General features: G+C 47.0%; 2 protein-coding genes, 1 long non-coding RNA gene and 6 other non-coding genes across 18 annotated transcripts in view; all 9 read right to left on the minus strand.

Moving 5' to 3' along the window:
• myo1g (myosin IG) overlaps positions 1 to 10,492 on the minus strand; it is a 34,275-nt gene extending 23,783 nt beyond the window's left edge. Inside the window, exons 1-9 of one of the 2 annotated variants that reach the window (XM_030346400.1) lie at positions 8,035 to 8,133; positions 7,122 to 7,330; positions 6,255 to 6,348; positions 5,511 to 5,676; positions 3,818 to 3,871; positions 3,131 to 3,226; positions 1,899 to 2,012; positions 1,065 to 1,274; positions 399 to 544 (exon numbers count right to left, since the gene is read on the minus strand). In XM_030346400.1, coding sequence (XP_030202260.1) covers positions 399 to 544; positions 1,065 to 1,274; positions 1,899 to 2,012; positions 3,131 to 3,226; positions 3,818 to 3,871; positions 5,511 to 5,676; positions 6,255 to 6,348; positions 7,122 to 7,323 — 1,082 coding nt within the window. In that variant the 5' untranslated portion in view covers positions 7,324 to 7,330; positions 8,035 to 8,133. Of the gene's footprint in view, positions 1 to 398; positions 545 to 1,064; positions 1,275 to 1,898; positions 2,013 to 3,130; positions 3,227 to 3,817; positions 3,872 to 5,510; positions 5,677 to 6,254; positions 6,349 to 7,121; positions 7,331 to 8,034; positions 8,134 to 10,121 lie in introns of those variants that run through there. The other variant, XM_030346398.1, reaches the window with a different exon arrangement.
• Positions 10,493 to 11,872: 1,380 nt separating this feature from the next.
• rbm43 (RNA binding motif protein 43) lies at positions 11,873 to 14,661 on the minus strand. 3 transcript variants are annotated; one of them, XM_030346410.1, is made up of 4 exons: positions 14,073 to 14,661; positions 13,871 to 13,962; positions 13,431 to 13,745; positions 11,873 to 13,319 (listed from the first exon to the last, which is right to left on the minus strand). In XM_030346410.1, the coding sequence occupies exons 1-4, from the start codon at positions 14,260 to 14,262 to the stop codon at positions 12,255 to 12,257; spliced, it is 1,662 nt and encodes a 553-aa protein (XP_030202270.1). In that variant the 5' UTR covers positions 14,263 to 14,661; the 3' UTR covers positions 11,873 to 12,254. The 3 variants fall into 3 exon arrangements, with proteins under 3 accessions (XP_030202270.1, XP_030202268.1, XP_030202267.1); XM_030346408.1 differs by having other exon boundaries at positions 11,873 to 13,745; positions 14,073 to 14,283; positions 14,505 to 14,658; XM_030346407.1 differs by having other exon boundaries at positions 11,873 to 13,745; positions 14,073 to 14,659.
• Positions 14,662 to 14,864: 203 nt separating this feature from the next.
• On the minus strand, positions 14,865 to 20,127 carry LOC115535354 (uncharacterized). 7 transcript variants are annotated; one of them, XR_003974477.1, is made up of 7 exons: positions 19,873 to 20,127; positions 19,279 to 19,403; positions 18,612 to 18,733; positions 17,977 to 18,089; positions 17,284 to 17,405; positions 16,616 to 16,737; positions 14,865 to 15,797 (listed from the first exon to the last, which is right to left on the minus strand). It is a non-coding gene; the product is annotated as an uncharacterized LOC115535354 (long non-coding RNA). The 7 variants fall into 7 exon arrangements; XR_003974480.1 differs by having other exon boundaries at positions 16,596 to 16,737; XR_003974479.1 differs by having other exon boundaries at positions 17,263 to 17,405.
• On the minus strand, positions 16,165 to 16,302 carry LOC115536425 (small nucleolar RNA SNORA9). Its single transcript, XR_003974708.1, has one exon. It is a non-coding gene; the product is annotated as a small nucleolar RNA SNORA9 (small nucleolar RNA).
• LOC115536427 (small nucleolar RNA SNORA9) lies at positions 16,824 to 16,961 on the minus strand. Its single transcript, XR_003974710.1, has one exon. It is a non-coding gene; the product is annotated as a small nucleolar RNA SNORA9 (small nucleolar RNA).
• On the minus strand, positions 17,492 to 17,629 carry LOC115536428 (small nucleolar RNA SNORA9). Its single transcript, XR_003974711.1, has one exon. It is a non-coding gene; the product is annotated as a small nucleolar RNA SNORA9 (small nucleolar RNA).
• On the minus strand, positions 18,153 to 18,290 carry LOC115536426 (small nucleolar RNA SNORA9). Its single transcript, XR_003974709.1, has one exon. It is a non-coding gene; the product is annotated as a small nucleolar RNA SNORA9 (small nucleolar RNA).
• Positions 18,820 to 18,957, minus strand: LOC115536429 (small nucleolar RNA SNORA9). The gene has a single exon (XR_003974712.1). It is a non-coding gene; the product is annotated as a small nucleolar RNA SNORA9 (small nucleolar RNA).
• Positions 19,481 to 19,616, minus strand: LOC115536424 (small nucleolar RNA SNORA9). Its single transcript, XR_003974707.1, has one exon. It is a non-coding gene; the product is annotated as a small nucleolar RNA SNORA9 (small nucleolar RNA).
• Positions 20,128 to 25,000: the final 4,873 nt, after the last annotated feature.

The following is a 25,000-nucleotide window of genomic DNA, read 5'->3' on the forward strand; positions in this document are numbered from 1 at the left end:
TTTTTTTTTATATGGTTTTATATGGTTTGGCTCCACTGAGTTTCAATACAAATGCAACACAGTGGGGACATGGAAGGATGATTCTAGTTTAGGATAAGGTTAAGGTTGAAGTAAAGTTAAGGTGAGGTTAAAGTTAAGTTAATCAGAATCTGAATAAGCTTCATTGCTAAATAAGTGTCTTTTCCTTGGTATAGGTTTAAAGTTGAAAGGTAAATTCCGTTCAGTTAAAGGTAAACTCAAAGCTTCGCTCAGTTTAGTTACATAAAGATTTTTAAGAGTAAGAGTTCAGTTATATTATTATAGTTTGTCATTTCCTCCTCCTCCTCCCTAAATGATCGAAATGATTCCGTGAGAAACTTCATGCCAGGCTAGAACAGGACAGAAGTCTCCACACTCACCTGTTGTTGTCGAAGATCTCGAAGCCATAGATGTCCAGAACGCCAATCACGGTGTTTTTCCCATGAAGCATTGGGTTGTAGTCTTTCACCTCGATCACACTGTTGATACGGCCTACGATCCAGCCGAACAGCCGCTCATAGAGAGCCTGAGGACATGAAGACAGGACAAAGGCAGGGTAAGGGGAAGGTAGGGGAAGGCTCTCCTAGGGGTTAGGTTGTTTTGAGTAGATCAGCCCAAAGGTACCAGGTTCGATCCCCAATCTCTGCCTAACCCCTGCCTGCTATGAAATTTACATTTACATTTGGGGCATTCAGCAGACGCTTTTATCCAGAGTGACTAACAATAAGTACATTTGTCAGAAGAAATGACACGCATCTCCATGTTTCACTAAAACCATCTGCTACTTAGCTAGGATTAGATCTAAGATAACAGTTTTACAGAATATAGTTCAAATCCTCCATGAAAGGCATTATGGTCAAGGTTTAGTTACAAGTTTAAGTACAAATGAAGTCATAAAGTGATGCAGCCCCAACCCTGACCACAACCCTATTTAGGAAATCATTTGGATGTGGTGCAACTCAAGTTAAGGGTTCAGGTATCTGAAGAGCTGCAATGCACCCTGGGTACCCCTCCATATAAGGACATGCCCTGACAGTACTCTATACCTTGGAGAAGGCCTCCCTGCCGAAGCAGGCCTCCTGCTCCGAGTGTCCCTTCTCGATGACGTCGCCGCCCCCGGTGGCCACCGTGCGGAACAGCAGGGCCTTCTCCACCTGCTGGGGCTGGGTGGAGGTCAGCTCAGCGATGTGGCTCACCACCTCGCCGTCGCCCTCCACCTGGACTATCTCCTCCTCCGTCCCGAACTGGATGTTACCCTGGCGACGAGGGCGGGGGGAGGGAGGGAGGGAGGGAGGGAGGAGGGGCAGAGAACGTCATGGTGAGGGGCGAGAGAAGTGATGTGGAACAAAATTATCGATGGAGCGAAGCAAAGGCTGTTGGAGCTAAAGGGCATCGGCCATCTGTCTGGGAACTGAACTCTGAATCTAGTATTCATCTATAAGCAGCAGAGTAGCCAGTACTCTGTAGATGGACTCTATCTAGTAGTATTATACTAGTATTACCAGTAGTAGTATGGTAGCATTATAGTAGTATTACCATTAGTAGTATAGTAGTATTACCAGTAGCAGTATAGTAGTATTACCACTGGTATTATGGTAGCCAGTACTCTGTTGATGGACTTGATCGCGTGGTAGTATAGTAGTATTACCAGTAGAAGTATGGTAGTATTCTAGTGGTATTACCTGTAGTAGTATGGCGGCCAGGACTATGTAGATGGACTTTATCTAGTAGTATTGTAGTAGTATTACCTGTAGTAGTATGGTGGCCAGGACTATGTAGATGGACTTTATCTAGTAGTATTGTAGTAGTATTACCAGTAGTAGTATGGTGGCAAGGACTATGTAGATGGACTTTATCTAGTAGTATTGTAGTAGTATTACCAGTAGTAGTATGGTGGCCAGGACTCTGTAGATGGACTCGATCTCGTCCTCTGAGAAGCCGATGACCTTGAGAGCCGTTCTCACGGCTCGGTGGCTCGACTGGTCGCTGTTGGCCTGCAGACACACAACACAGCGTTTAATCAGATGAACCCCAACCTGCTCCTCATTGACCTATCTACTGTCTAACCCCTAGCTGCTCTTCACTGACCTGTCTCTGTGTTCACTGTCTAACCCCTTCCTGCTCCTCAATGACATCTGTCTGTATCTACTGTCTAACCCCTAGCTGCTCCTCACTGACCTGTCTCTGTGTTCACTGTCTAACCCCTTCCTGCTCCTCAATGACAAGGTCTCCGTACTGTCTAACCTCTACCAGCTCCTCAATGACATGTCTCTGTATTGACTGTCTAACCCCTACCTGCTCCTTAATGACCTGTCTCTGCACTGTCTAACCCCTACCTGCTCCTTAATGACCTGTCTCTGCACTGTCTAACCCCTACCTGCTCCTTAATGACCTGTCTCTGCACTGTCTAACCCCTACCTGCTCCTTAATCACCTGTCTCTGCACTGTCTAACCCCTACCTGCTCCTTAATGACCTGTCTCTGCACTGTCTAACCCCTACCTGCTCCTTAATCACCTGTCTCTGCACTGTCTAACCCCTACCTGCTCCTTAATGACCTGTCTCTGCACTGTCTAACCCCTACCTGCTCCTTAATCACCTGTCTCTGCACTGTCTAACCCCTACCTGCTCCTTAATCACCTGTCTCTGCACTGTCTAACCCCTACCTGCTCCTTAATGACCTGTCTCTGCACTGTCTAACCCCTACCTGCTCCTTAATCACCTGTCTCTGCACTGTCTAACCCCTACCTGCTCCTTAATCACCTGTCTCTGTAGTGTCTAACCCCTACCTGCTCCTTAACGACCTGTCTCTGTAGTGTCTAACCCCTACCTGCTCCTGAATGACATGAGTTGTGAATAAAGGTGTTTCCCATTTAATACATAATAGTGTCGAACACAAACCCAAATGTGCTTCTGAATGTAGTGTTCTGAAGGTGTTGTGGTGAACGTGTTGCGGTGAACGTGTTGTGGTGAACGTGTTGTGGTGAATGTGTTGTGGTGAATGTGTTGTGGTGAATGTGTTGCGGTGAACGTGTTGTGGTGAACGTGTTGCGGTGAACGTGTTGCGGTGAACGTGTTGCGGTGAATGTGTTGTGGTGAATGTTTGTTACTCACAGAGGATCCCGCCCCCTCCTTAGTGTAGGCGTAGACGGCGGGGTCGCCCTGAAGGTGATAGCTCTCCAGCAGGGTTTGGGGACTCCCACGCAACAACTACAGCAGGATGGACAAATGGATGGATGAACGGATGGATGGATGGATGGATGGATGGATGGATGGATGGATGGATGGATGGATGGATGGATGGATGGATGGATGGTGGATGGATGGATGGATGGATGGATGGATGGATGGATGGATGGATGGATGGATGGATGGATGGATGGATGGATGGATGGTGGATGGATGGATGGATGGATGGATGGATGGATGGATGGATGGATGGATGGATGGATGGATGGATGGTGGATTGATGGGTGAATGGGTGGGTGAAGGGAAGGATGAATGATGGTCGGGTGGATGGATGTCTTGGTAGATCGATGGATGGATGAAGGGGTAAGTGAATGGAAGAAAGAATAAATTGATAGATGATAGATGGTGGAAAGTTGGATCTGATTAGTGATTAGCGATAATAATCTTCAAGTGTATGATGTCCTTATTAGTCTGTCTTGTCGTCAATGTTTCTGAGTAACTTGTATACTTGTTGCCCCAGGACTTCGCCTGGTTAAATAAAGGATAAATACAAATAAATGTCATAAAAAAATAAATAATAATAAGCTACCAAAATGCAAATAGTCCCTTTACCTGATAGAAGGAGTGGAAGTTCCTCTCTCCCTGCTGCTGGTGAACCACCCTAGACTGGAAGGAAAATAAACACATGTAATTATCTACAATACTACCACGATCTACGCCAGTCACTCAGATTCCAGCGATTCCAACCAGTAATTCCAGGCGAGGCGAACCAACTGCTTTCCCACTTCACCTGAAGTGACGAAAGAGGGGGCTGCTTTGTTACCTCGCGGCCATCACCCGCAAAAACTTTTCAGGGAGCGTGTCCCAACCACAAAAATAATGGATGCACGCACACACACACACATTAATGGAATGTCAGTTGTTAAGGATTTTCTCACTCATTGGCGTCTTTGTAACCTTTGTCAGGATTGGAATTCTTTGGATCAAATCCTGTGAAATGTCGAGCCGCACCTATAGCCTGCCCTCAGGGCCTAGCTGGGAACCCAGTGCATAGTAGAGGCACACTGAGTGGCTTTCTGCTCGTTCACGCTGTGAAACACAACCCTGACCCCACCCGAACAACAACCAAACATTAGCAAACACCAGCCAAACACAACCCAAACAATAGACAAACCCCCCCCCCCCAAACACTATCCAGCTCCACCCAAACCCCTCCAAACACTAGCCAAACACCACCCGAATAACACTCGAAGACCATCCTAACAACATTCCAATATCACTCAAACACCACCCAACAACAAATCAAATACCGCCCAAACACCACCCTAACCCTAGCCAAACACCAACCGAACACCACCCAAACACCAAATAAACACTTGCCAAACACCAACCGAACACTAGCCAAACACTTCCCTGACATCACCCAAAAACCACCCTAACCCTGTCCAAACACAACCCTGCCATCAACAAACACCACCCTAAACCCCGCCCAAACACCAGGAGGAGGCTTTGGGTGCTTTCAGACAGCTTTAAAGTGTGGTTGTTTTTGCAGAGGGTTTTTGTGGACACCTCGTGTCACACCATATTCTCCCGGCCCGACGTGGTAGTCTGACGGTGAATAGCTGAGAGTTCTCCAGGGATTGGTTCATCATCACCCACAGACGGAGTGTTCACGGGATCCATCTATTGACAGAACCCCTGCTGGTAGCCACGGCGATCTCACATGACAGGAAGATTCAAAGACCGGGGAAGTGAGGCAATTGGTGCATAAGCAGAGCAGTTGGGAAACTTTGGGGAAACTTCCATTTGCTTTCGCTTTAAAAGCGTTTCAAGAACAAAACAAATTGCGCTAATTTTAGAATCCTCTTTTTCTTGTTTGGATTCCGTGTGATCAACTTAGTGCTTGGCACATGGTTCTATGGACATCCTTAGTGTACCGACTGAAAATATTTTGTCTCTTTCTTCTGATAAATGTAATTATTGTTAGTTGCTTTTGATAAAAGCGTCTGCTGAATGCCCTAAATGTAAATATTCATATCATTGTGGTGGTGGAAAACTCTGTCAACTGTATCACACATTCAACCTTCTGTATCAGAGAAGTAGGCGGTAAAATACAGCTCAAGAAAAAGCTAACAAACCGCAAAACAAAAACTTTCTGTTCAGCCTGTGTGGTGGGGAACAACTACAACTAAAATATATTCAATCTCTTCCAGTGAGTCATTTTAATGTTCTGTAACACCAAACCCCGCAGTTCATTTATTTCTCACGGGTTTTCACTTCCTGTGGTGAAACAGAAAGTGCGTACCTTCTCCAGGAGGTAGTTGTTGATGTGGCCGCCGGTGGGATCTCCGCTGAAGCTGAAGTTGATGTCCATGTACTTGCCGAAGCGGCTGGAGTTGTCGTTGCGGTTGGTCTTGGCGTTGCCGAAGGCCTCCAGCACGCAGTTGGATTTCAGCAGCACGTTCTTCACACTGGGGAGGGGGATGCATTGTTATTCCCAGGCTCTACGGTGTAAGTGTAACTTGTAACATTGTTCAGGTGCTGGTAAACCAGAGTTAAAATGGATATCAACGTCTCGACCTGCGTTCTTGTGTCACTCCGTTACGAACAAGTTATCCTTATATTATATAACGAACAAAAGAGATACCATGAGACCCATGGAGGTGGGGGGGAGCGAGAAGCACACTGAGTCAGGATAATGCTTTACGATGGTGTTCTGCGGAGGGACGTGTACATGCACATCGAATAGTTTGGGTATTTGGGGAATTTTGTCCTTGAGAGAGGGTGTACGGCGATACGATAGGGTATTATGAAAGGGTAGCTTCTACCCTTCTTCTACCGATAATACTGTTTCTCTTCTCAAACAAAAGGGTGTGTGTGCGTGCGTGCGTGTGCATGTGCATGCGTGTGTACGTGGCTGTGTCTGTGTGTGCGTGCATGGTCCTGCAGGCAAGCGTGCATGGCTCCGTTAACACAGTGCACAACCATATATTAAAATGGGTTTATACGAGTCGGGGACAGAGGACGCAATGGTACTGAGGGCCCTCACCTCTCCACCTCCTCCCTCTGGCTGGGGTTGGTGATGGCCGCGATGTACTGCATGATGTACTTGCTGGCCTCCGTCTTCCCGGCGCCACTCTCTCCTGAAAGAGGATACAGTCATGTCCCATCAGCCTCCGGTGAAGAGCTCACGGTAGCCTCTAGGCTGGGCTCATGCAAAAGAGTCGCATTTCTCACGCCATGCAAACAACAACTGTACACACCCGTCTTAATAAAATAGCTCACACATAAATTAAACAAATCGTAGAAGAAGCCAGAGGCAAGCAGAGATGGTACATAGAAGGATCTAGAAAGGGATGAGATGGGAACCTATTTACAAACGTTCCTCCAAAGTGACTTGTAGATACATCTCGTTAACAAGCAGGTATGGGTTAAGGGGGCATCTTGCTCAAGCATGCCAACAGGCAGACTGTGGACATAGGGGTTTGAACCCAGAACCTCTCTTGGGATTGAAGGCCAAGGCCTCATATGAGGATGCATTAGCCTTTAGCTGGTGTCCCCTGATATCACGATGCAATAGCCTTTAGCTGGTGTCCCCTGATATCACGATGCATTAGCCTTTAGCTGGTCTCACCTGATATCACGATGCATTAGCCTTTAGCTGGTCTCACCTGATGTGACGATGCATTAGCCTTTAGCTGGTGTCACCTGATATCACGATACAGGTGTCCTTGGCTGGCCTCACCACTGTTCTCCCCTGATATAACGATACAGGTGCCTGTAGCTGGTCTCTCCTCCCACTAGTCTCCCCAGAGATGACGATGCAGGTGCCTCTAGCTGGTCTCCCCACCCACTAGTCTCCCCAGAGATGATGATACAGGTGCCTCTAGCTGGTCTCTCCTCCCACTGGTCTCACCTGAGATGACAATGCAGGTGTCCTTGGCCCGCCTCTTCATGGCCTTGTAGGCGGCGTCCGCCACTGCGTAGAGGTGCGGCGGGTTCTCGTACAGCTCACGCCCGCGGTACGCGCTGATGGCCTCTTTGCCGTAGATGTCCATCTCCCGGTAGGGGTTGACGGAGACCACCACCTCCCCGATGAACGTGTAGATCCGACCCATTTCGAACCTGCCCCGGCACAGCGGGAGATGGACGGGGAGAGAGAGATAGGAATGGGTACTCTGACGATTGGGGAGATTGAGTAATTGGGGTTGGTCGGTAATAAAATATAGATCTCGAGTAGAGAAGGATGGACTTTTATTCTTTTTACTATTTAGTAAACAAAAAGAGAACTGATTCATCTATCTGTATATCTATCTTTGGGGACATACAGTGAATGTATGTCGGGGTGAGACGGTGCATACAGAGACAGGTTATTGAGGAACAGATAGGGGTTAGACAGTGAATACAGAGACGGGTCATTAAGGAGCAGGTTGGGGTTAGACAGTGAATACAGAGACAGAACATCAAGGAGCAGGTTGGGGTTAGACAGTGAATACAGAGACGGGTCATTAAGGAGCAGGTTGGGGTTAGACAGTGAATACAGAGACGGGTCATCAAGGAGCAGGTTGGGGTTAGACAGTGAAGACAAAGACGGGTCATTAAGGAGCAGGTTGGGGTTAGATAGTGAATACAGAGACGGGTCATTAAGGAGCAGGTTGGGGTTAGACAGTGAATACAGAGACGGGTCATTAAGGAGCAGGTTGGGGTTAGATAGTGAATACAGAGACAGGTCATTAAGGAGCAGGTAGGTGATCCTTACAGATAGACTGCACACATCAGCGCTCAAACCCAGTACCGTATGGCTCGGATTCAACCCCATAGCCACTAACCTGACTCTCCCCTACGTTTTTCAGTATGCACAGAGCATCGAGTGTCAACGGTTGTCCGTGAAAAAGAAGACGCATTCAAAAAGGCCAAGTTGAACCAAGACCCGAGCCACCCCGCAGGACAGGAAGTGACAAAAGTGTGAGTATCGAAAATAGGAAGTACAACTGTGGTCTGAGGCTGCAGCGTTCATCGTACAGCTAAGGGTTTGACGCCCGACCATATAAGTCGAATAAAGATATTGGCAGCCAATCCCAGGGAGGGCCAGTACACGCTGTATTAATCTACAATCTCAGCACAGTAGATGGCAAGACATGTAAGACGACCAAATCAAAAGGACATGAATATTATGTCCACCTTCCTACACATGGTCGAGATGTGCGTATGTTAATATGAATTGCTAGCAGCAGGGTGCGTTGCACTGGATATGGATTGCATTGATCGTGTTATTTTCACATCGGTTCACACACTTCCACAGTGTGCTCATCAAGGAGTGAGATCTGGTAGAGTCCTCCCGAGAAACATATGGTTCACAGACAGCTTGCAAGGGTGATGATTGGAGTCTATCTGTCTTTGTTCTGGTAGCGAGTATGTGCTGGTATGGAGTATGTGCTGGTATAGAGTATGTGCTGGTATAGAGTATGTGCTGGTATAGAGTGTGTGCTGGTATAGATGCCGGTATGGAGTATGTGCTTGTATAGATGCCGGTATGGAGTATGTGCTTGTATAGATGCCGGTATGGAGAAGTATGTTGTGTTTGGTTTGTGTTGGTTCATAAAGAGCTCTGAACAGGGAAGGAAAACAGCACCACGGGACGCCTCCAGTTGTGTAAAAATGGGCTTCTGTAGAACTTATCGCCTGCTCCGATGTGACGACATGAAGGGAGGAAGTGAGAATGACGGGAAGGTGGGGGCGAGGGTTGTCTGGCAACTAAGATACAGAGTGTAACATATCACACAGCCATAAACACATACACACACACACAAATATGCACACACTTGCATGTAGGTGTGTGCACAAACACAGATGCACGTGCATGGCCACACGTATGCACACACACACACACACACACATGCACGTGCGCACACATACGCACACAGCCAGAAGACTCACGCACACACAAAAAGGAAGACACACACACACAGATGTTGACACCACACCCGGAGTAGGAAAGGGTGGGTAACATGATTCACTGACAGCCCACGCAAAGGCTTCACAGAAAGAATGACAGAGAAGTGTTAAAGTAAAGTCATTTAGAAAGGAGCTGCTGTGAATCCCACCCTGTCCCGAGGTCGGATGCAACACTGATACACATTTCGCGTGTGACCGCCTGCATCTCTAGACATAACTAGAAGCCACCAAAACCCCCAACCAGTCATACTGCCACCTAGAGAGAACGAGCGGGAAAGTTGAAAGTCAAACGACACTGTGTGAGTGTGTGCCCTTCCGTTCAATTTCTCGTACAGCGGTGAGTCAAGCGGAGATGTCCCGCGGACACGCCTTCCTCTTAAGCTGATTTTAAGTGTTCAGAGCAGAGACAACAGCAGTCACGTGAACTGCATGCTCTTCATTCTCTGGAGGTACATACTTCATTCACTAACCAGCACGACTACATCCAGCTCCAGACTCAACTCAACTAACTCGATTCACCGCGACCGGCTTCGGACAAACAAACAATCGTCAGTTTAGTGAGAAAGTAGTAGACAGTGAATAAGTCGTTACATTTAGCAGATGCTTTGATCCAAGGTGATAAACAAGTTAGGCTGAATGTACAGTGCATGAATACTGGAGAACGTACAAGTTTCAGAAAAAACAAGTTTGAGTGCATAGGAATCAGAAAAACAAGGTTATAAGTGACCCTCACCAACCTTGTATTTAGTAAAGGTGAGTCATACATCATTGACTGAAACTACCACCTACAACGTACTGTCACATCTCCAGCCAACCCAAAGGAGACGATGCAAAACCCAAGCATCTCTCCTTCTCAGTGAGGTTCTGGTCTGGTGTTACTCCAACCCGGCCCTCCTCCTCCACCTCGTCCTCCCCCCACCCAGCCCTGCTCCTCGGACACAGCCCTCCTTCTCCTCCTCACCTCAGCTTGAGGTTCTCCATGAACTGCTCCATGTTGACTTCGTCCAACAGAACAAAGTCGGACTTCCCAAACTCCAAGGCCTCCAGCTCCGCCATTGCTCACACATCAATCAGCACACAGACACACACTCACACTCACACACACAAACAAACACACAAATCTGCTTTCAGCACAGCAGGAGGGAGCGAGAGAGCCTTCACAGGAGATGCAGCCTTCTCCACCCCGCGACCCGGTAGTGGCGAGAGTGTGTGAGTGTCGGCCGTGAGGGTGCATGCGAGTGCAGGGGAGTGGCGTAGAAGACACTTCCACTGGATTCTTGGGTGTGCTCAGTGAAGAAACGTAGAGCCTGTGGTTAGCGTGCTACAGCACGTCACCCCGTCCAGCCCTCTGTGTGAGCGTGTGCACGTCTGTGTCAATACGTGGAGCTATGATTAGAGGAAGGGTAATGTTCCTGCATTATGGTCCTCTGTCGCTCTCTCTCTTTCTCTTTCTCATTCGGTCACTCTCTCCCTTCACCCTCCTTCTCTCTCACTTCCTGCAGGGGCAGAAGTTACTCGTGTGAACCTTCTGAAAACTTTGATCACTCAGTAACCTTTTACTCTCTCTAATGTATTCCTCTATGGGTAGGTATACCATGTATTGTTTTAAATATCATTTATTTGAATTTCAGACCTTACTGACTTACTCAAGTTCTGGACAGTTCCCAGAACCACATAGCTTATGGACTTTGTCAGAACCAGGTCATTAAATGTCCTTATCTCCTGGGAAGAATGGTGGCATTTCCTGTCTGAATTCGAATTTAATTCGTCATTTCCCTTAGGGGTTTGTATGCAGCGACAACGTTTAACCCTGTCTATGGTTTAGTTTTTACCTCAGAGCTGAACATGGGATCGGCTTATTATGGATGCAATCAGCAAGGAGATAAACAATTCAACAACAGGTTTTCCAACAGGTTATGAGGTTGGCGTCCTTGATGAGGGATGTAAACGTATTCCGTGTTGGAAGTGAAAATACTAACCTTCTGGTGTTTCCACAAGCTGTTTTTCATCCCAGTTTGAAACATGGTCTACTTTTAGCCCGCAGGGCTGAGTTTTATCATCATAAAGTTTCAGTTCTCCGTCTTCTGTCTGGGTACTTCCTCCACCGCTTCACAGTGAAATGAGAGTGATGGGTAAAGACCATATTCCTAACGTGTGTAAATTTAGGATATCGTACTATCCCCCTTCTAAAATGTTTATTTTTATTCCACTTATGACAACACGTCATATTGAATGTTTAAACCGTTCGGGATATATAGAACTGCTATTTACTGTAACTAGAAGTTGAGTCAGTCTTATGATCCCTAGACTGCATGCCTAAAATAGGACAGATCCGTCTAACATCTGCTTCCTCTTTCAAGGTGAACTCCGTCTTCCTGCATAGAAAATAACCTACTATTTGTGTGGTTTGTCCGATGTACCGGTGTGTTCACATTTTAGAAGAAAGTTTAGGTCTAGAGTTCTCCATGGATAGACAGGTTACGCTGGGTATTGTTACTTTCACAAAACTCTTTGTCAGACACACGCTTTTCAACAATAATGCTGATAGCTATGGTGTGGAATTGAATCTTACAGCACACATTACTGTGGTAAACGAGTAGCGGAGTGTCTGAGCTCTTGCCAGTGTCTCCCTCTAGTGGTGGTAATTGGGAGATGCATTCGACGTGACATAATAAGTAAAAGTCTCCTGCATTAAAACAATTGAAAATGAGATTGATTTGGTCATTTTAAAGGTTTAATGGCAAATTATGTTATTTGCTGAATGTTAAAGCATTTTAATTGGACCCTCTCTTAATGAAAAGTGATTATTTGTATCTGGTGGTGTGGAATAAATGAGTATATGGTGATTCAGTGCATTGATCCATACCCTTACAATGTCTGAATGTAGAATGAAAAGTGTAGATTATACAAAAATGAAGTTACATTAAGCTAGGTACAATTTACAAACTGATTATCTTCACATTCATGCTAGGTTACTTCAATATCAATAACACAACCAAACCGCCGATGGAAGGATACAGAACCAAGACATACTTAATCACTGGAACATGAACCATTATGATACAATCATGCCTAAGAACAAGTTGACAAGATTTTACCAACCAAATTGTTTTTTAACCATTGTTGAGTGAGACATTAAGCAGGGCTTTATAACTGGACCCCTTGAGGGTTTTGAATTTGTTCTCTCCGGGCTCACGTGGTTGGTGGTCTTTTCTGGCTTAGCGATGGTCCTAGTCAGGGAGTTGCTCCTTCCCCTTAGACCTTTGAACTCTGGTGTCCGAGCGGCGCCTTGGTCTACTTGGTCTCCATGGTCCCTGGCTCTCTGCCAAGAATGGCCGCCACCAAGGGAAGGCAGCGGAGCTGGCTTAGCCGTAGCCTCGCCCTCTAGCTCATCTCTTCTCCCCGTCCTATTTCTCGGCACGGATTGGCTCCGCCTCTTTGGCGTGGTCGATCTTTCCTGACTCCTTTCCTTCTCCCGACTCCTTTCCTCCTCCTGGCTCCTCCCCGTTCTCCTCCCATACTCCAGCGGCTGCCACTCAGTAGGCCTCGGCTGCATGACCCTCTCCTTCAGCTCGTCACATGACGACCGCGGTCCAATCAGGTGGACGGCTCCGCCCATCTGTCTGATGAGCACCGACGGGTAGTTGTGTTTCAGCTCCTGGATGCGCTTGCCGATGCGCACTTGGACTTCGTGGCTGAGGTCGCTCAGGTGAATCTGGCGGGTGTGTAGCTCGCTTTCGAGCTTGGACAGAAATCGTCGGAGATCGGCCGCGGCGTCTTGTGCGCGCCACCCCGTAACAGAGACCCCGCTCACGTCGGTATCCATGGCAACCGCCTCCATCTCGACGCCATGGCCCTGCAGGATGTCGTCCATGCCGAGCTTCTTGAGGCGCTGGGCGTAGTCCAACACGACTGAGGACAAGATGAAGGTCTCAGTGGGCGGTTTCTTGGGAGGCGTGTGCCTACTGTCTCCTGGACCAATCACTGGTAAGGAGGAGGGGGATCTGGAGGAAGAGGGGGTGGGGGAAGGGCTATCGAGGGAACGTGGGTCTGTGGATCTCCGGTGGTTTTGTTGCCTACTGTCTCCTGGACCAATCGTTGATAAGGAGGAGGATCTGGAGGAAGAGGGGGTAGGGGAAGGGCTATCAAGGGAACGTGGGTCTGTGGATCTCCGGTGGTTTTGTTGCCTACTGTCTCCTGGACCAATCGCTGATAAGGAGGAGGATCTGGAGGAAGAGGGGGTAGGGGAAGGGCAATCAAGGGATCGTGGTTCTGAGGATCTCCATTGGTTTTGTTGAGCTTGCGCTGAGCTGCCATTGGTGGAGTTCCTGGAATCGGCACCAGGGGGCGACATACTTTGTCCCGATGAGGATGAGGAGGGTCGGGTCAGGCTGTAGGTCTGTGCTTCCAGCATCTTCTGGGTTTCGGCCTTGAACGACCTCAGCATCATCATGGAGCCCTCAACTCGTACCAGGCTGCCTCGAATGCTGATGATCTTAAGGCCATGCATCTTCATAAGTCGACTCAGATCCTTCTTATCATCGATCATGCTTATGTTCAGGGTGGCCTCCACTGGCAGGTCAAGCTTATTACAAGGTAAAAACAAACAGTAGCACACACAAACTGATTAAAACGTGTCTTGCAGACACACACTCCCTAACATCTCAAAGTGTGTTAAAACTTTATAATGTGATTGTGGTTATGGTTTACCTCGGGTCTGTCGACAGGTTTCACCTCCACAGGAAATTTTCGGTCCCCAAATTCCAGTTCATGGTGGCTCTTTTGTAGGACGCGGGAAGCGTCTGTAGGGGGTAATACAACTTTGTTTGTAACCAAGTCTACAATATTTGCCCTTTATGGTCCAATATCCTAACCGAACGAACACGTATTTAATTTGTTGTAGTCGACCTACCGTCTGGTTCGTCGTATATGACCAGGGCTTGCCCGGGTACACTCGTCGGGTAGATGACCCGCCGCACCTCCCCACCTCCGTTCCGTGGTCTCAGAAAGTGGATCAGGAGTTTATCAATCGTCCGATCATTAGACAACAAGTTCGGGACCCCCAGCACCTCCACCCCGACCCCCCTCTTCTCCACCGCCATGTTTACACCAGCCGAACTTCACTAGTCGAAAGTGAAAGTAAACTCAGTGCATGGTATAAGCTTTGTTTAAACGATCGCTTACCTCCAAAAAAGTTACATCACAAATGTTAGCATGCTACTTTTGTATCCTACAAGGAGAAGTTTCAGATCACAGGCAAACAAATTTCGAACGAGTTTCGACTGCTTTGTGGACAAAACTGGTTCAAACAATCGTATGTAATCTTCGTAATGCATTAAGTCACCTTCGCACTAGTCTTTCACATGGTAGGCGCCTTCACCACTTTGATTAGACGCGGCATCGAAAACGGAAGTATAATTTATGGCGAGTGTTATAGTATCCACGCCTTTTCAACGTCCTATCGTCGAAACCATGGCAATCTGGGTCGTGCAGCTACACCCGGAAGGAAATGGGATGTGTAGTCCCTGGACGATCACATGTGATGCACCAGTAAATCGATTTTGATAAATTATACCCCAATAAATGTGACTGAAAGAACCAAAAAGTAAGCCATCAAACAGATTCATCAAAAAATGTAACCAGAATATTATATGGGTGCAGTGCAATAGTTGTTTATGTAACAAATAAAAACTTCAAACATAAGTATTTGTGTTAAATCTTTATTTCAATAGAAAACACATTGTTTGATTACATGTCGTCTGCCTTTAACTCGTCTGTTGGGAGCAGCTAATCCAGCTGTAATGCAGGGCTCCAGAGTGCAACCTATTAGGTCGCATATGCAACCTAATTTCTTAAGGTGCGAGTTCAAACTGAATGAGGTCGCTCCGGTGCTACTTGCAGGAGGACAAGTAGTATTATCAACCACAACCCACTCCCGGGGTTGTGGTTGATAATAAAATCTTACTTTCTGGCTCATTCCTACGAGTCCACTACTCTCTCGCTCCCTGTCTCTGCCTGCACCTTTTAGTCCATGGTCTGCACAATACACGTCCATAGTCTTGCTGCGCACGCAGCACGCACAAAAAAGTAAACAAAGCAGATACAATATGAAGCGGTCGATAGTCGATTATTTTAAGGAAAAAAATGTGCCAGAGGAAACAAATGAGGCTGTTATGTTGGTGGTGGAGAAGGGTTAGCAGAGGAAGCGACAAGAATCTCAGATTCTTCTGAAGAAGACAGTTAGAGGTTGGCGAAAAAGGATCTACACAATTCAAAGTTCATTCATTAAATTACACTACGAAAGCCAAAAGCACAAGCTCATTTAATAGGATAGATGAGAGCAACCGCACGGCGGGGAATGAAGAAATCATCAATTTTAACACCGCCTACAACATCACTAAAGAGGAACTCCTGTTCACCAAAAAAAAAAATATATGGTGCTACCTAATTTGTTTTGGTGCTACCAAATGAAAAGCTAGGGTCTGAAGCCAGGGCCCTTTACACCACATTTCAAACTCTGCATCAGAGGTTGTTCACCACCGACTCAAGCTCAGCCAACACCCCAGGCCGGGGGATGCACCGTCTCCTCCGAGCTCCATGAAGCCGCCAGTGCCCTCAACCCGTACTGCAACCGCTCCTGAAACAAAATTGAGACATCTTTACCATCTAAAACTTTGTATCACACATGTTGACCCAGTTTTAACATGTTACCCTCAATCTTCTCAATTCATTGCTGTAGTACATGGACCCCCAGTTTCCACCAGGTGTGATGTATATTCGTTATTTTCCAACCATGCGGCGACCTCTCAAGCATGCCCCCCCCCCCCCAAATGGTTCGACCCAGCGGACCGCACCAACCGGACAGCCTATCCATCCTTATAGGTTTCAGCACAGGGCCTTTTAATTGCATTGGAGATTCATCTATACATTTACCCTTAAATCGATAGCACCATCCAGCACAAAAAAAACCCCAACACTTTGAGAGGAGTTCTCTCCGTGAGTATCCATGTCTGAGGTTTTTCTTAACCCAGCTGTGTACTGAAGACACTGCAGGGCCTCAAACGGCCTCAGGTCGCTCTAGCAGAGACAGTAGGAAAGGACAGGGCCACGACAGGCCGGGCCTCGCTGGAAACGGTCTGCGGATAACTGGTACCAGTCGGGTACAGTCGATCCAAACATCAACTAAACTCTGCCCGTTGTCAAACTAGTGACCGGTTTGGTTTGGCTGAATTAGCTTAGAAGGATTGTGACCAGAGGGGCTTAGATTTAAGTCAGAAGAATCACACGTTCATATAATTTTACAGATCATCTAGTAGACATCTTTGACATTTCCTCATAAAGGTCAAACATGGAAGCGATCCAAAACAGTAAACAAAAAAGCAAGCATGAGGTGGATTTTATGTCTAAATTACAATTACTTTGGTAGTTTGCTTACAATCGCGCTCAATGACTCACATCTCAAGAGTTGCATGATAACGTCCCATACGCTTCATATTTGGCGAGGTCGACCGGTTCCACATGTTCAGCCTGTTCACTCCAGGTCACCGACAGAACGGTCAGCAGAGTCATCCAAGCTCCTGGAGAAGAAAACTATCGTTAAATCTAGGGAACCGTCCAGCACAAGAAAACCCACCATTCTGAGAGGAGTTCTCTCAGAGAGTATCCATGTCTGAGGTTTTTCTTAACCCAGCTGTGTACTGAAGACACTGCGGGGCCTCAAACGGCCTCAGGTCGCTCTAGCAGAGACGGTAGGAAAGGACAGGGCCACGACAGGCCGGGCCTCGCTGGAAACGGTCTGCGGATAACTGGTACCAGTCGGGTACAGTCGATCCAAACATCAACTAAACTCGGCCCGTTGTCAAACTAGTGACCGGTTTTGTTTGGTTGAATAAGCTTGGAAGAAGGATTATGATTGTGACCAGAGGGGCTTAGATTTAAGTCAGAAGAATCACACGTTCATTAATTTTACAGATCATCTAATAGACATCTTTGACATTTCCTCATAAAGGTCAAACATGGAAGCGATCCAAAACAGTAAACAAAAAGACAAGCATGAGGTGGATTTTATGTCCAAATTACAAGTACTTTGGTAGTTTGCTTACAATCTCGTTCCAATGACTCACATCTCAAGAGTTGCATGATAACGTCCAATACGCTTCATATTTGGCGAGGTCGACCGGTTCCACATGTTCAGCCTGTTCACTCCAGGTCACCGACAGAACGGTCAGCAGAGTCATCCAAGCTCCTGGAGAAGAAAACTATCGTTAAATCTAGGGAACCGTCCAGCACAAGAAAACCCACCACTCTGAGAGGAGTTCTCTCCGCGAGTATCCATGTCTGAGGTTTTTCTTAACCCAGCTGTGTACTGAAGACACTGCGGGGCCTCAAACGGCCTCAGGTCGCTCTAGCAGAGACGGTAGGAAAGGACAGGGCCACGACAGGCCGGGCCTCGCTGGAAACGGTCTGCGGATAACTACCAGGGACTGTTTCGAAAGGACCACCATGGGTGAGGAAGATTAGTCCTTTAAAAAGTCTGATGCACTGGTGACATCTGAAGAGGTAGTGGTAGATGCGAGACTTTGAGGACCAGCAAAAGCCGGCTATGGGGATAGCTCATAATCAGTTGGTAGTTTCACAACCACTAACAGATTTCCCCTCGTGAAGGTCAAGTCATTTGGAGGGAGTTTATTGTAACATTTAAAACCAACAAGGTACCATGATCCTTTGATCTTATGAAGATATTCAGAGATAGAGTAAGGAATGTGGGACAGGCCTAGTTTAAGCAGGGTAGTGATTCATAGTGATTAGGGTATTACCTCGTTCACAACGCGAAAACATCCATCTCTCGGTGGCGCCACAGAGGACTATACCGTGGTCTTCGTCTGCTCCTCTACGGTCGGCCCCAACGGCGGGTGGTCAGCAGCAACAGCTGAAATTCAGAACAACAACAAGCAGAGGTTTAGCCAGGGTTTCTAGTAAATCAAATTCATGTTTTTGTCTGAGGTTTTTCTTAACCCAGCTGTGTACTGAAGACACTGCGGGGCCTCAAACGGCCTCAGGTCGCTCTAGCAGAGACGGTAGGAAAGGACAGGGCCACGACAGGCCGGGCCTCGCTGGAAACGGTCTGCGGATAACTGGTACCAGTCGGGTACAGACGATCCAAACATCAACTAAACTCGGCCCGTTGTCAAACTAGTGATCGGTTTGGTTTGGCTGAATTAGCTTAGAAGAAGGATTATGATTGTGACCAGAGGGGCTTAGATTTAAGTCAGAAGAATCACACGTTCATTAATTTTACAGATCATCTAGTAGACATCTTTGACATTTCCTCATAAAGGTCAAACATGGAAGCGATCCAAAACAGTAAACAAAAAGGCAAGCATTAGGTGGATTTTATGTCCAAATTACAAGTACTTTGGTAGTTTGCTTACAATCTCGTTCAATGACTCACATCTCAAGAGTTGCATGATAACGTCCAATACGCTTCATATTTGGCGAGGTCGACCGGTTCCACATGTTCAGCCTGTTCACTCCAGGTCACCGACAGAACGGTCAGCAGAGTCATCCAAGCTCCTGGAGAAGAAAACTATCGTTAAATCTAGGGAACCGTCCAGCACAAGAAAACCCACCACTCTGAGAGGAGTTCTCTCAGAGAGTATCCATGTCTGAGGTTTTTCTTAACCCAGCTGTGTACTGAAGACACTGCGGGGCCTCAAACGGCCTCAGGTCGCTCTAGCAGAGACGGTAGGAAAGGACAGGGCCACGACAGGCCGGGCCTCGCTGGAAACGGTCTGCGTTTGACGGGTACCACTCAGGTACCAACGATGCAAAATAGAGTAAACTCAGCCCGGTTTCATACTAGTGACTAGTTATTTGGTTTGGTTGCATTAGCTTAGAAAGAAGGATTATGACCAAAGGGGGAGTAGATGTAGGTCAGAAGACTGATATTCACATAATTTTAAAGACCACCCATCTTGGATATATTCCTTCATATCATACAGCGAACCATTCCAAAATAGAGAACATATGGATGGAAAATAGATGCCATTAGAAGAGCCTTATATGGTCAAGTATTAAATATTTTGGTAGTTTATTTACAATATCATTCACTGACTCACGTCTCAGGAGTTACTTGACGTCAAATTAAGTTTCATATTTGGCCATGTAGACCTGTAGACCCACGTGTTGCGGCCATTTCACTCCGGGTCACCGACAAGCATGGTCATCCGATTCATCCATGATCCTGGAGAACAGCACTTTAGTTAAATCTATGGCACCATCCAGCACAAGAAAACACACAATCTTCGCGAAGATTATAATAATTGTCAGAGGTTAATCTTAACCCTGCTGTGCAGAGGACACAGCTGGGCCTCAAACGGCCTCAGGTCGCTCTAGCAGAGACGGTAGGAAAGGACAGGGCCACGACAGGCCGGGCCTCGCTGGAAACGGTCTGCGGATAACTGGTACCGAATGGGTAACACCAAGCAAATGTGTTTCAACACCAAGTTCATGCTATCTGAAGATACACCACGCTTGGTTGAGTTAGCAAAATTGTTAACATAAACGGACTATATATTACAGAACACATAGGTCACACGGATAGCGGACATTATGGTTCAAAGTTCCATGAAAACAAGTGAGCACTGAAAATAGTATCCATTTTTAACGCTTTTGAGATAGAAAGAACAAACAGAACAAAATAAAATACACACCTCTGCATGGTTTCCCCGTTGACGACTGGCATACTAAACTGTTTACACGGTTGACTTCTCTAAACCTAATGTATAACTTCACCTAACGACAACAGGCAACACTTGTTGTTTTCTAATAGAAGATGAATGTTTTTGGCTCTAAACAAAACATAAATGATGAGATGGGGCAGAATATTCTGAAGTTCTAGAAACGTGCTCCTTCTCCGAACCGAAGCGAGGGCTAAAAGAAGGAAGCGATACTCCTACCGCCGGACGTGACGTTGTGGTTTTAGCGTCTCCTGTAGTTACAGTGAAGGGCCACCAGGGGGCAGTGAGGTACAACTAATCGTAATGACTCATTGTCGTATAAAAACATTATACAATAATGCCTTTTGGTCTTTATAACTCTTTTTGAACTGATGGGAATGATTAGGCTTACATATCTGGACCTCATTTCAAATGTATGAACATGATATATATATATTCCAAATAAAAGTTTTATAAACATGACAATTCATAAATGTTGTGAACCTGTCGGCTAAATCACCAATTGTATCAAAATGACAGGTCTATACCAAGTCTAAATTGTATGAATATGACAACTCCAAAAAATTATTAATATGACAATAAAAAATATTTTTGAAGATGGCTATTCAAAGTTGCATTAACATGACAAATCACCAGCTTCAAAGGATGTCAAGTCCAAAAATAAGTTTGTATTTTGGGAAAGTTGTGTGTCTTTATGACCTGTCAACGTAGAAACCCCCAGACGAAATGCGTTTGTGTCTGTGCTCGAAATAGACGCGCTGAATGTTTTCAGGGCCCCCCTTTTATTCACACGAGTGGGCGACTAGGGGGTACTCTTCTGTTTGGTCAACAAAGAACCAAAGTTTGGCTGACAATCCAGCACGACCACACACACTGTTTAGCCTGTTCGGTTGTGGCGCTTCATTGCACAGCTGGATCGTGAATGCCGTGTCCTTTGAGCGTCTGCAACGGACTGTAGTAGCCTATCCCCGCCTAGGCCATGTCTAAACTGACCTCTGACCCGATTGATAACCAGGGTTGCCAGTTTGGTCGTGAAATCGGGCCCAAGCTGTCAACACTGGTGATATCCTGACGCCTCGACCAACTCTGTATAACCGTGCGGTTGTTTCTCTGCCCGAGCATGAAATAATATAACAAGGCTGATTCTTTCACCCTGTGGAATAGCAGTTGGACCCCATAAATAAAGGTCCAGTTAACTACTGGTAACTTCAGGGAAGAGATGGTTCAGTTATGGTATTAGGTTACAAATGGGTGAATGAAGCGAGACGTTTAAGTTAGAAAGGCTTTTGTTTGGATTGTTTAGGATTTAAAAAAAAAAGGGTACATTTTAACACACAGTTTAACACACACATGTTGATGATTATTAAGTCTATAGTCGGAGTGTATAGGCAGAGTTTGAACCTAATAACTCCGTTATTGAGTTATTAGGTTAGCAAACGCTTAGGTTTAATATAACCCATGTTAATATCAATGTCTAATATTTCCACTGAACAGTGGCTTATGGATATTATGACGTGCATTCTGGGTAATAGCAACTGACTCCAAGGACACAGGGGCTTAAGGAGCCGTGCACAGTGTGTGTGTGTGTGTGTGTGTGTGCGTGCGTGCGTGCGTGCGTGCGTGCGTGCGTGCGTGTGTGTGTGTGTGCATAATTGCATATGCACGTGTTGGCCTGGTGCCAGCGTGTCAGAAGAGGTGCATTAGAGGCATCATCTCTTCAGACGTCTGCCAGTACAGGTGTACAGCTTCTCAGAACAGGACAGCACGGATGTCCTAGATCCCACACACTTTAATGCTCTCGCTCTGTCTCTCTGTCTCTCTGTCTCTCTGTCTCTCTGTCTCTCTGTCTCTCTGTCTCTCTCTCTCTCTGTCTCTCTCTCTCTCTCTCTCTCTCTCTCTCTCTCTCTCTCTCTCTCTCTCTCTCTCTCTCTCTCTTCCCCTCAATCTGAGAGAGGGAGAGAGCGCGAAAGAGAGAAAGAGAGAGAGAGAGATGGAGAGAGAGAGAGAGAGAGAGAGAGAGAGAGAGAGAGAGAGAGAGAGAGAGACAGAGAGAGAGAGAGACAGAGAGAGAGAGAGAGAGAGAGAGAGAGAGAGAGAGAGAGAGAGAGAGAGAGAGAGAGACAGAGAGAGAGAGAGACAGAGAGAGAGAGAGAGAGAGAGAGAGAGAGACAGAGAGAGAGAGAGACAGAGAGAGAGAGAGAGAGAGAGAGAGAGAGAGAGAGAGAGACAGAGAGAGAGAGAGAGACAGAGAGAGAGAGAGAGAGAGAGAGAGAGAGAGAGAGAGAGAGAGAGAGAGAGAGACAGAGAGAGAGAGAGACAGAGAGAGAGAGAGAGAGAGAGAGAGAGAGAGAGAGAGAGAGAGAGAGAGAGAGAGAGAGAGAGAGAGAGTGTTGGATTATGCCAGGGACCAGATCTGTGTGTTTAATAGCCTTATCACTCTGCAGCATGTCAGTGCGGCTGTTACTATGACTCACCTCACCCTCACCCTCTCTCTCTCTCTCTCTCTCTCTCTCTCTCTCTCTCTCTCTCTCTCTCTCTCTCTCTCTCTCTCTCTTATCACCGTCACCCCACTGCTAAATGGATCAGATGACGATCCAACATAATGAGAGAGAGAGTACAGCATCGGTACAGAAGCTGAAGGCATGGGAACCGAAGGGGCTGATTCGATTAAACCTCAGGGAGGGAGGGAGGGAGGGAGGGAGGGAGGGAGGGAGGGAGGGAGGGAGGGAGGGAGGGAGAGCAGGGTGTCTCTTACAGGTGACTCAGAGGGATTGGTCATTGTCCTCAGCAACGCTAAGACGGACAATCACCAATTAATAAGGATGTTCTGGTCCACTTAACACAGGACACACACACACACACGCGTGCACACAGACACACACACACACACACACACACACACACACACACACACACACACACACAGACACACACGCGCGCATATACACATGAAGATTGGTGCACCTGGAAAAAAAACATTTTTTGGCTTTCATGGACTCTTTCTCTGTACATTGTATTTCTACGTTTTTGTCCAGATGTCTAACAATCCCGTGATTGGGGATCGAACCCAAAACCCAGTCGGTACCACGCCATGGCCTACCAGTTGAGATGGACAGGGAATCCAACTCCTAACCCTGGCCGTATCAATGCCTTGCTCCACCAGTCGAGCCTCACAGGACCACTCTCTACCTTGCTCTTGCTTATCGTGTCCACCAGATAGACGGATTATATCTCTAGTATACTCTCTCCCCCTCTCCCTCTCTCCCTCTCTCTCCCTCCCTCTCTCTCTCACTCTCTTTCCCCTCTCTCGCTCTCCCTCGCTCTCTCCCCCCCATCTCTCTCCCCCTCTCTCTCTCTCTTCCCCTCCCTCTTTCCCCCTCTCGGCATCGGGGACAGAGCCCGGTATGACCCTCCTGATTGAGGACATCGTGTCTGGGCTCACGTCGGCGGCCTCGCCGGGGTAATTCGATTGTTTCCGGAAACACACTTGATCACGTCCCGCTCTTCGGGGGCCCCCGGAGGGGATTCGACCTGACGGATCGGATGGAAACACAGCCTCAGAGTTCTTCTTCAGTCGTCCACGCCGTTCGCCCCTGCTCGCCGTTACCGTGACTACGTGATCGGCGGTCGGCCCTGGTTTCCGCGATTACCGAGAGATGAGCTCTCGAAGCGTCGGGAACTGTAGCGACGGATGTGTGGGAGCGTAGTGGCTTTTGTGTCCCAGCCTAAAGGTTCTTGGTTCGATCCCCGTAGTTCCCAGTCCACCTTGAGCCAGGCGCCCCCTGAACCCCACCTGTTCCTTAAAGGGGACCTATTATGCTTTTTCGACTTTTATGACCTATAAACGTTGTTATAATGATTGACAGTCATGTTCAACCATACTAAAGTGTTAAATAATGACGTACACGCATCTCGACGCATTCCCTGCTGACGGTCTGGGGTGGCTGTGCAGAGCGCTAAACACTCGGGACAACGTTTGCGATTCACTCGTTCACATTTCCGGGAAATCATCTACGTAGAGGCACTCCTGCCACGCCCCCATATGCCTGGTCAAATCTGCCCGCGCGCGCGCTTCAAGGAAGGTAACCAATCACAACGGAGTTGGGTTGGTTGGAGGAGGGCGAGGGGGCGGAGAAGGACGAAACCGAGCGTTGACAGAGAATGCTGAAAGCGCCCGGATGAGAGGAAGAGTTTCCCGAAAATCGACATCGTTTTTTGTGCTGTGATTCGTGTCAGGTTGCGCTATTAGGAGTCATTAATAAGAAATGAAGACAAGAAAAGTAGTATAATAGGTCCTCTTTAATGACATGGATCTGAGTGTGTTTTGGATAAGAGCGTCTGACGAATGGCGAGATGTGGGGTCAGGATTCAGATCTCAGCATCTGCAAGTGCAGCTCAGTGGTTCTCACAGTCCAGTTAAAGCTGCACTGCATATCTCCCATCGCTTCCTTCTCCCACCAGCAAGGCGTTGGGTGTTTCGTTCGGATAAACCTGACTTGACTCCATTGTTTTTTAATCTCCCCTGTCACCAAAATCTAGAGGTGGAACCTCTCGGCTTTGAGTGTCACCCTATATTAAATAATATGGTGTTGTGTATATCTTGTTGTGTAAGGAATATGGTGGCGGCCATGTTTTTTCATTTGTTGTTGATAGTGGCGCCTTGGTAGCTAGTTCCACTGTGGTGAAACCACACTGCACCCAGTAAACATCTCGGGGTACCACACCAAACAGAAGACGAAACCAGAGCTTCAAAGACCTTGGAAGAGTCCCTCTCTCCCTCACACAACTTCAGAGTTATTACAAAGCCTTTTAAAAGGGCGTTTGAGTAAGTAAAAGTAATTGAGTAATCCGATGTATTTAATCGGTTACGTTAAATACTGTGCGTTATAATGTACGCTGTTTCAGTGTTTCCATTCCCTATTCATTTTAGTAGTCTTCCTTTACCAAAAAATGCTTAAATTTTCCTCTTAATCCCTTAGTGGTCGTGGTTTTATTGTTCCTTCGTCTATGTTTACCCTCACGCTGAAAACCTACGGCCCCGAACGGTTCTGTTAGGTTTAACGAACCTGTGCGTGTTTTTCAAAATTCCTTCAGAAACCAC

The sequence above is a fragment of the Gadus morhua genome, chromosome 22 (assembly GCF_902167405.1).
Source record: "Gadus morhua chromosome 22, gadMor3.0, whole genome shotgun sequence".
In the NCBI taxonomy this organism is placed as follows: domain Eukaryota; kingdom Metazoa; phylum Chordata; class Actinopteri; order Gadiformes; family Gadidae; genus Gadus; species Gadus morhua.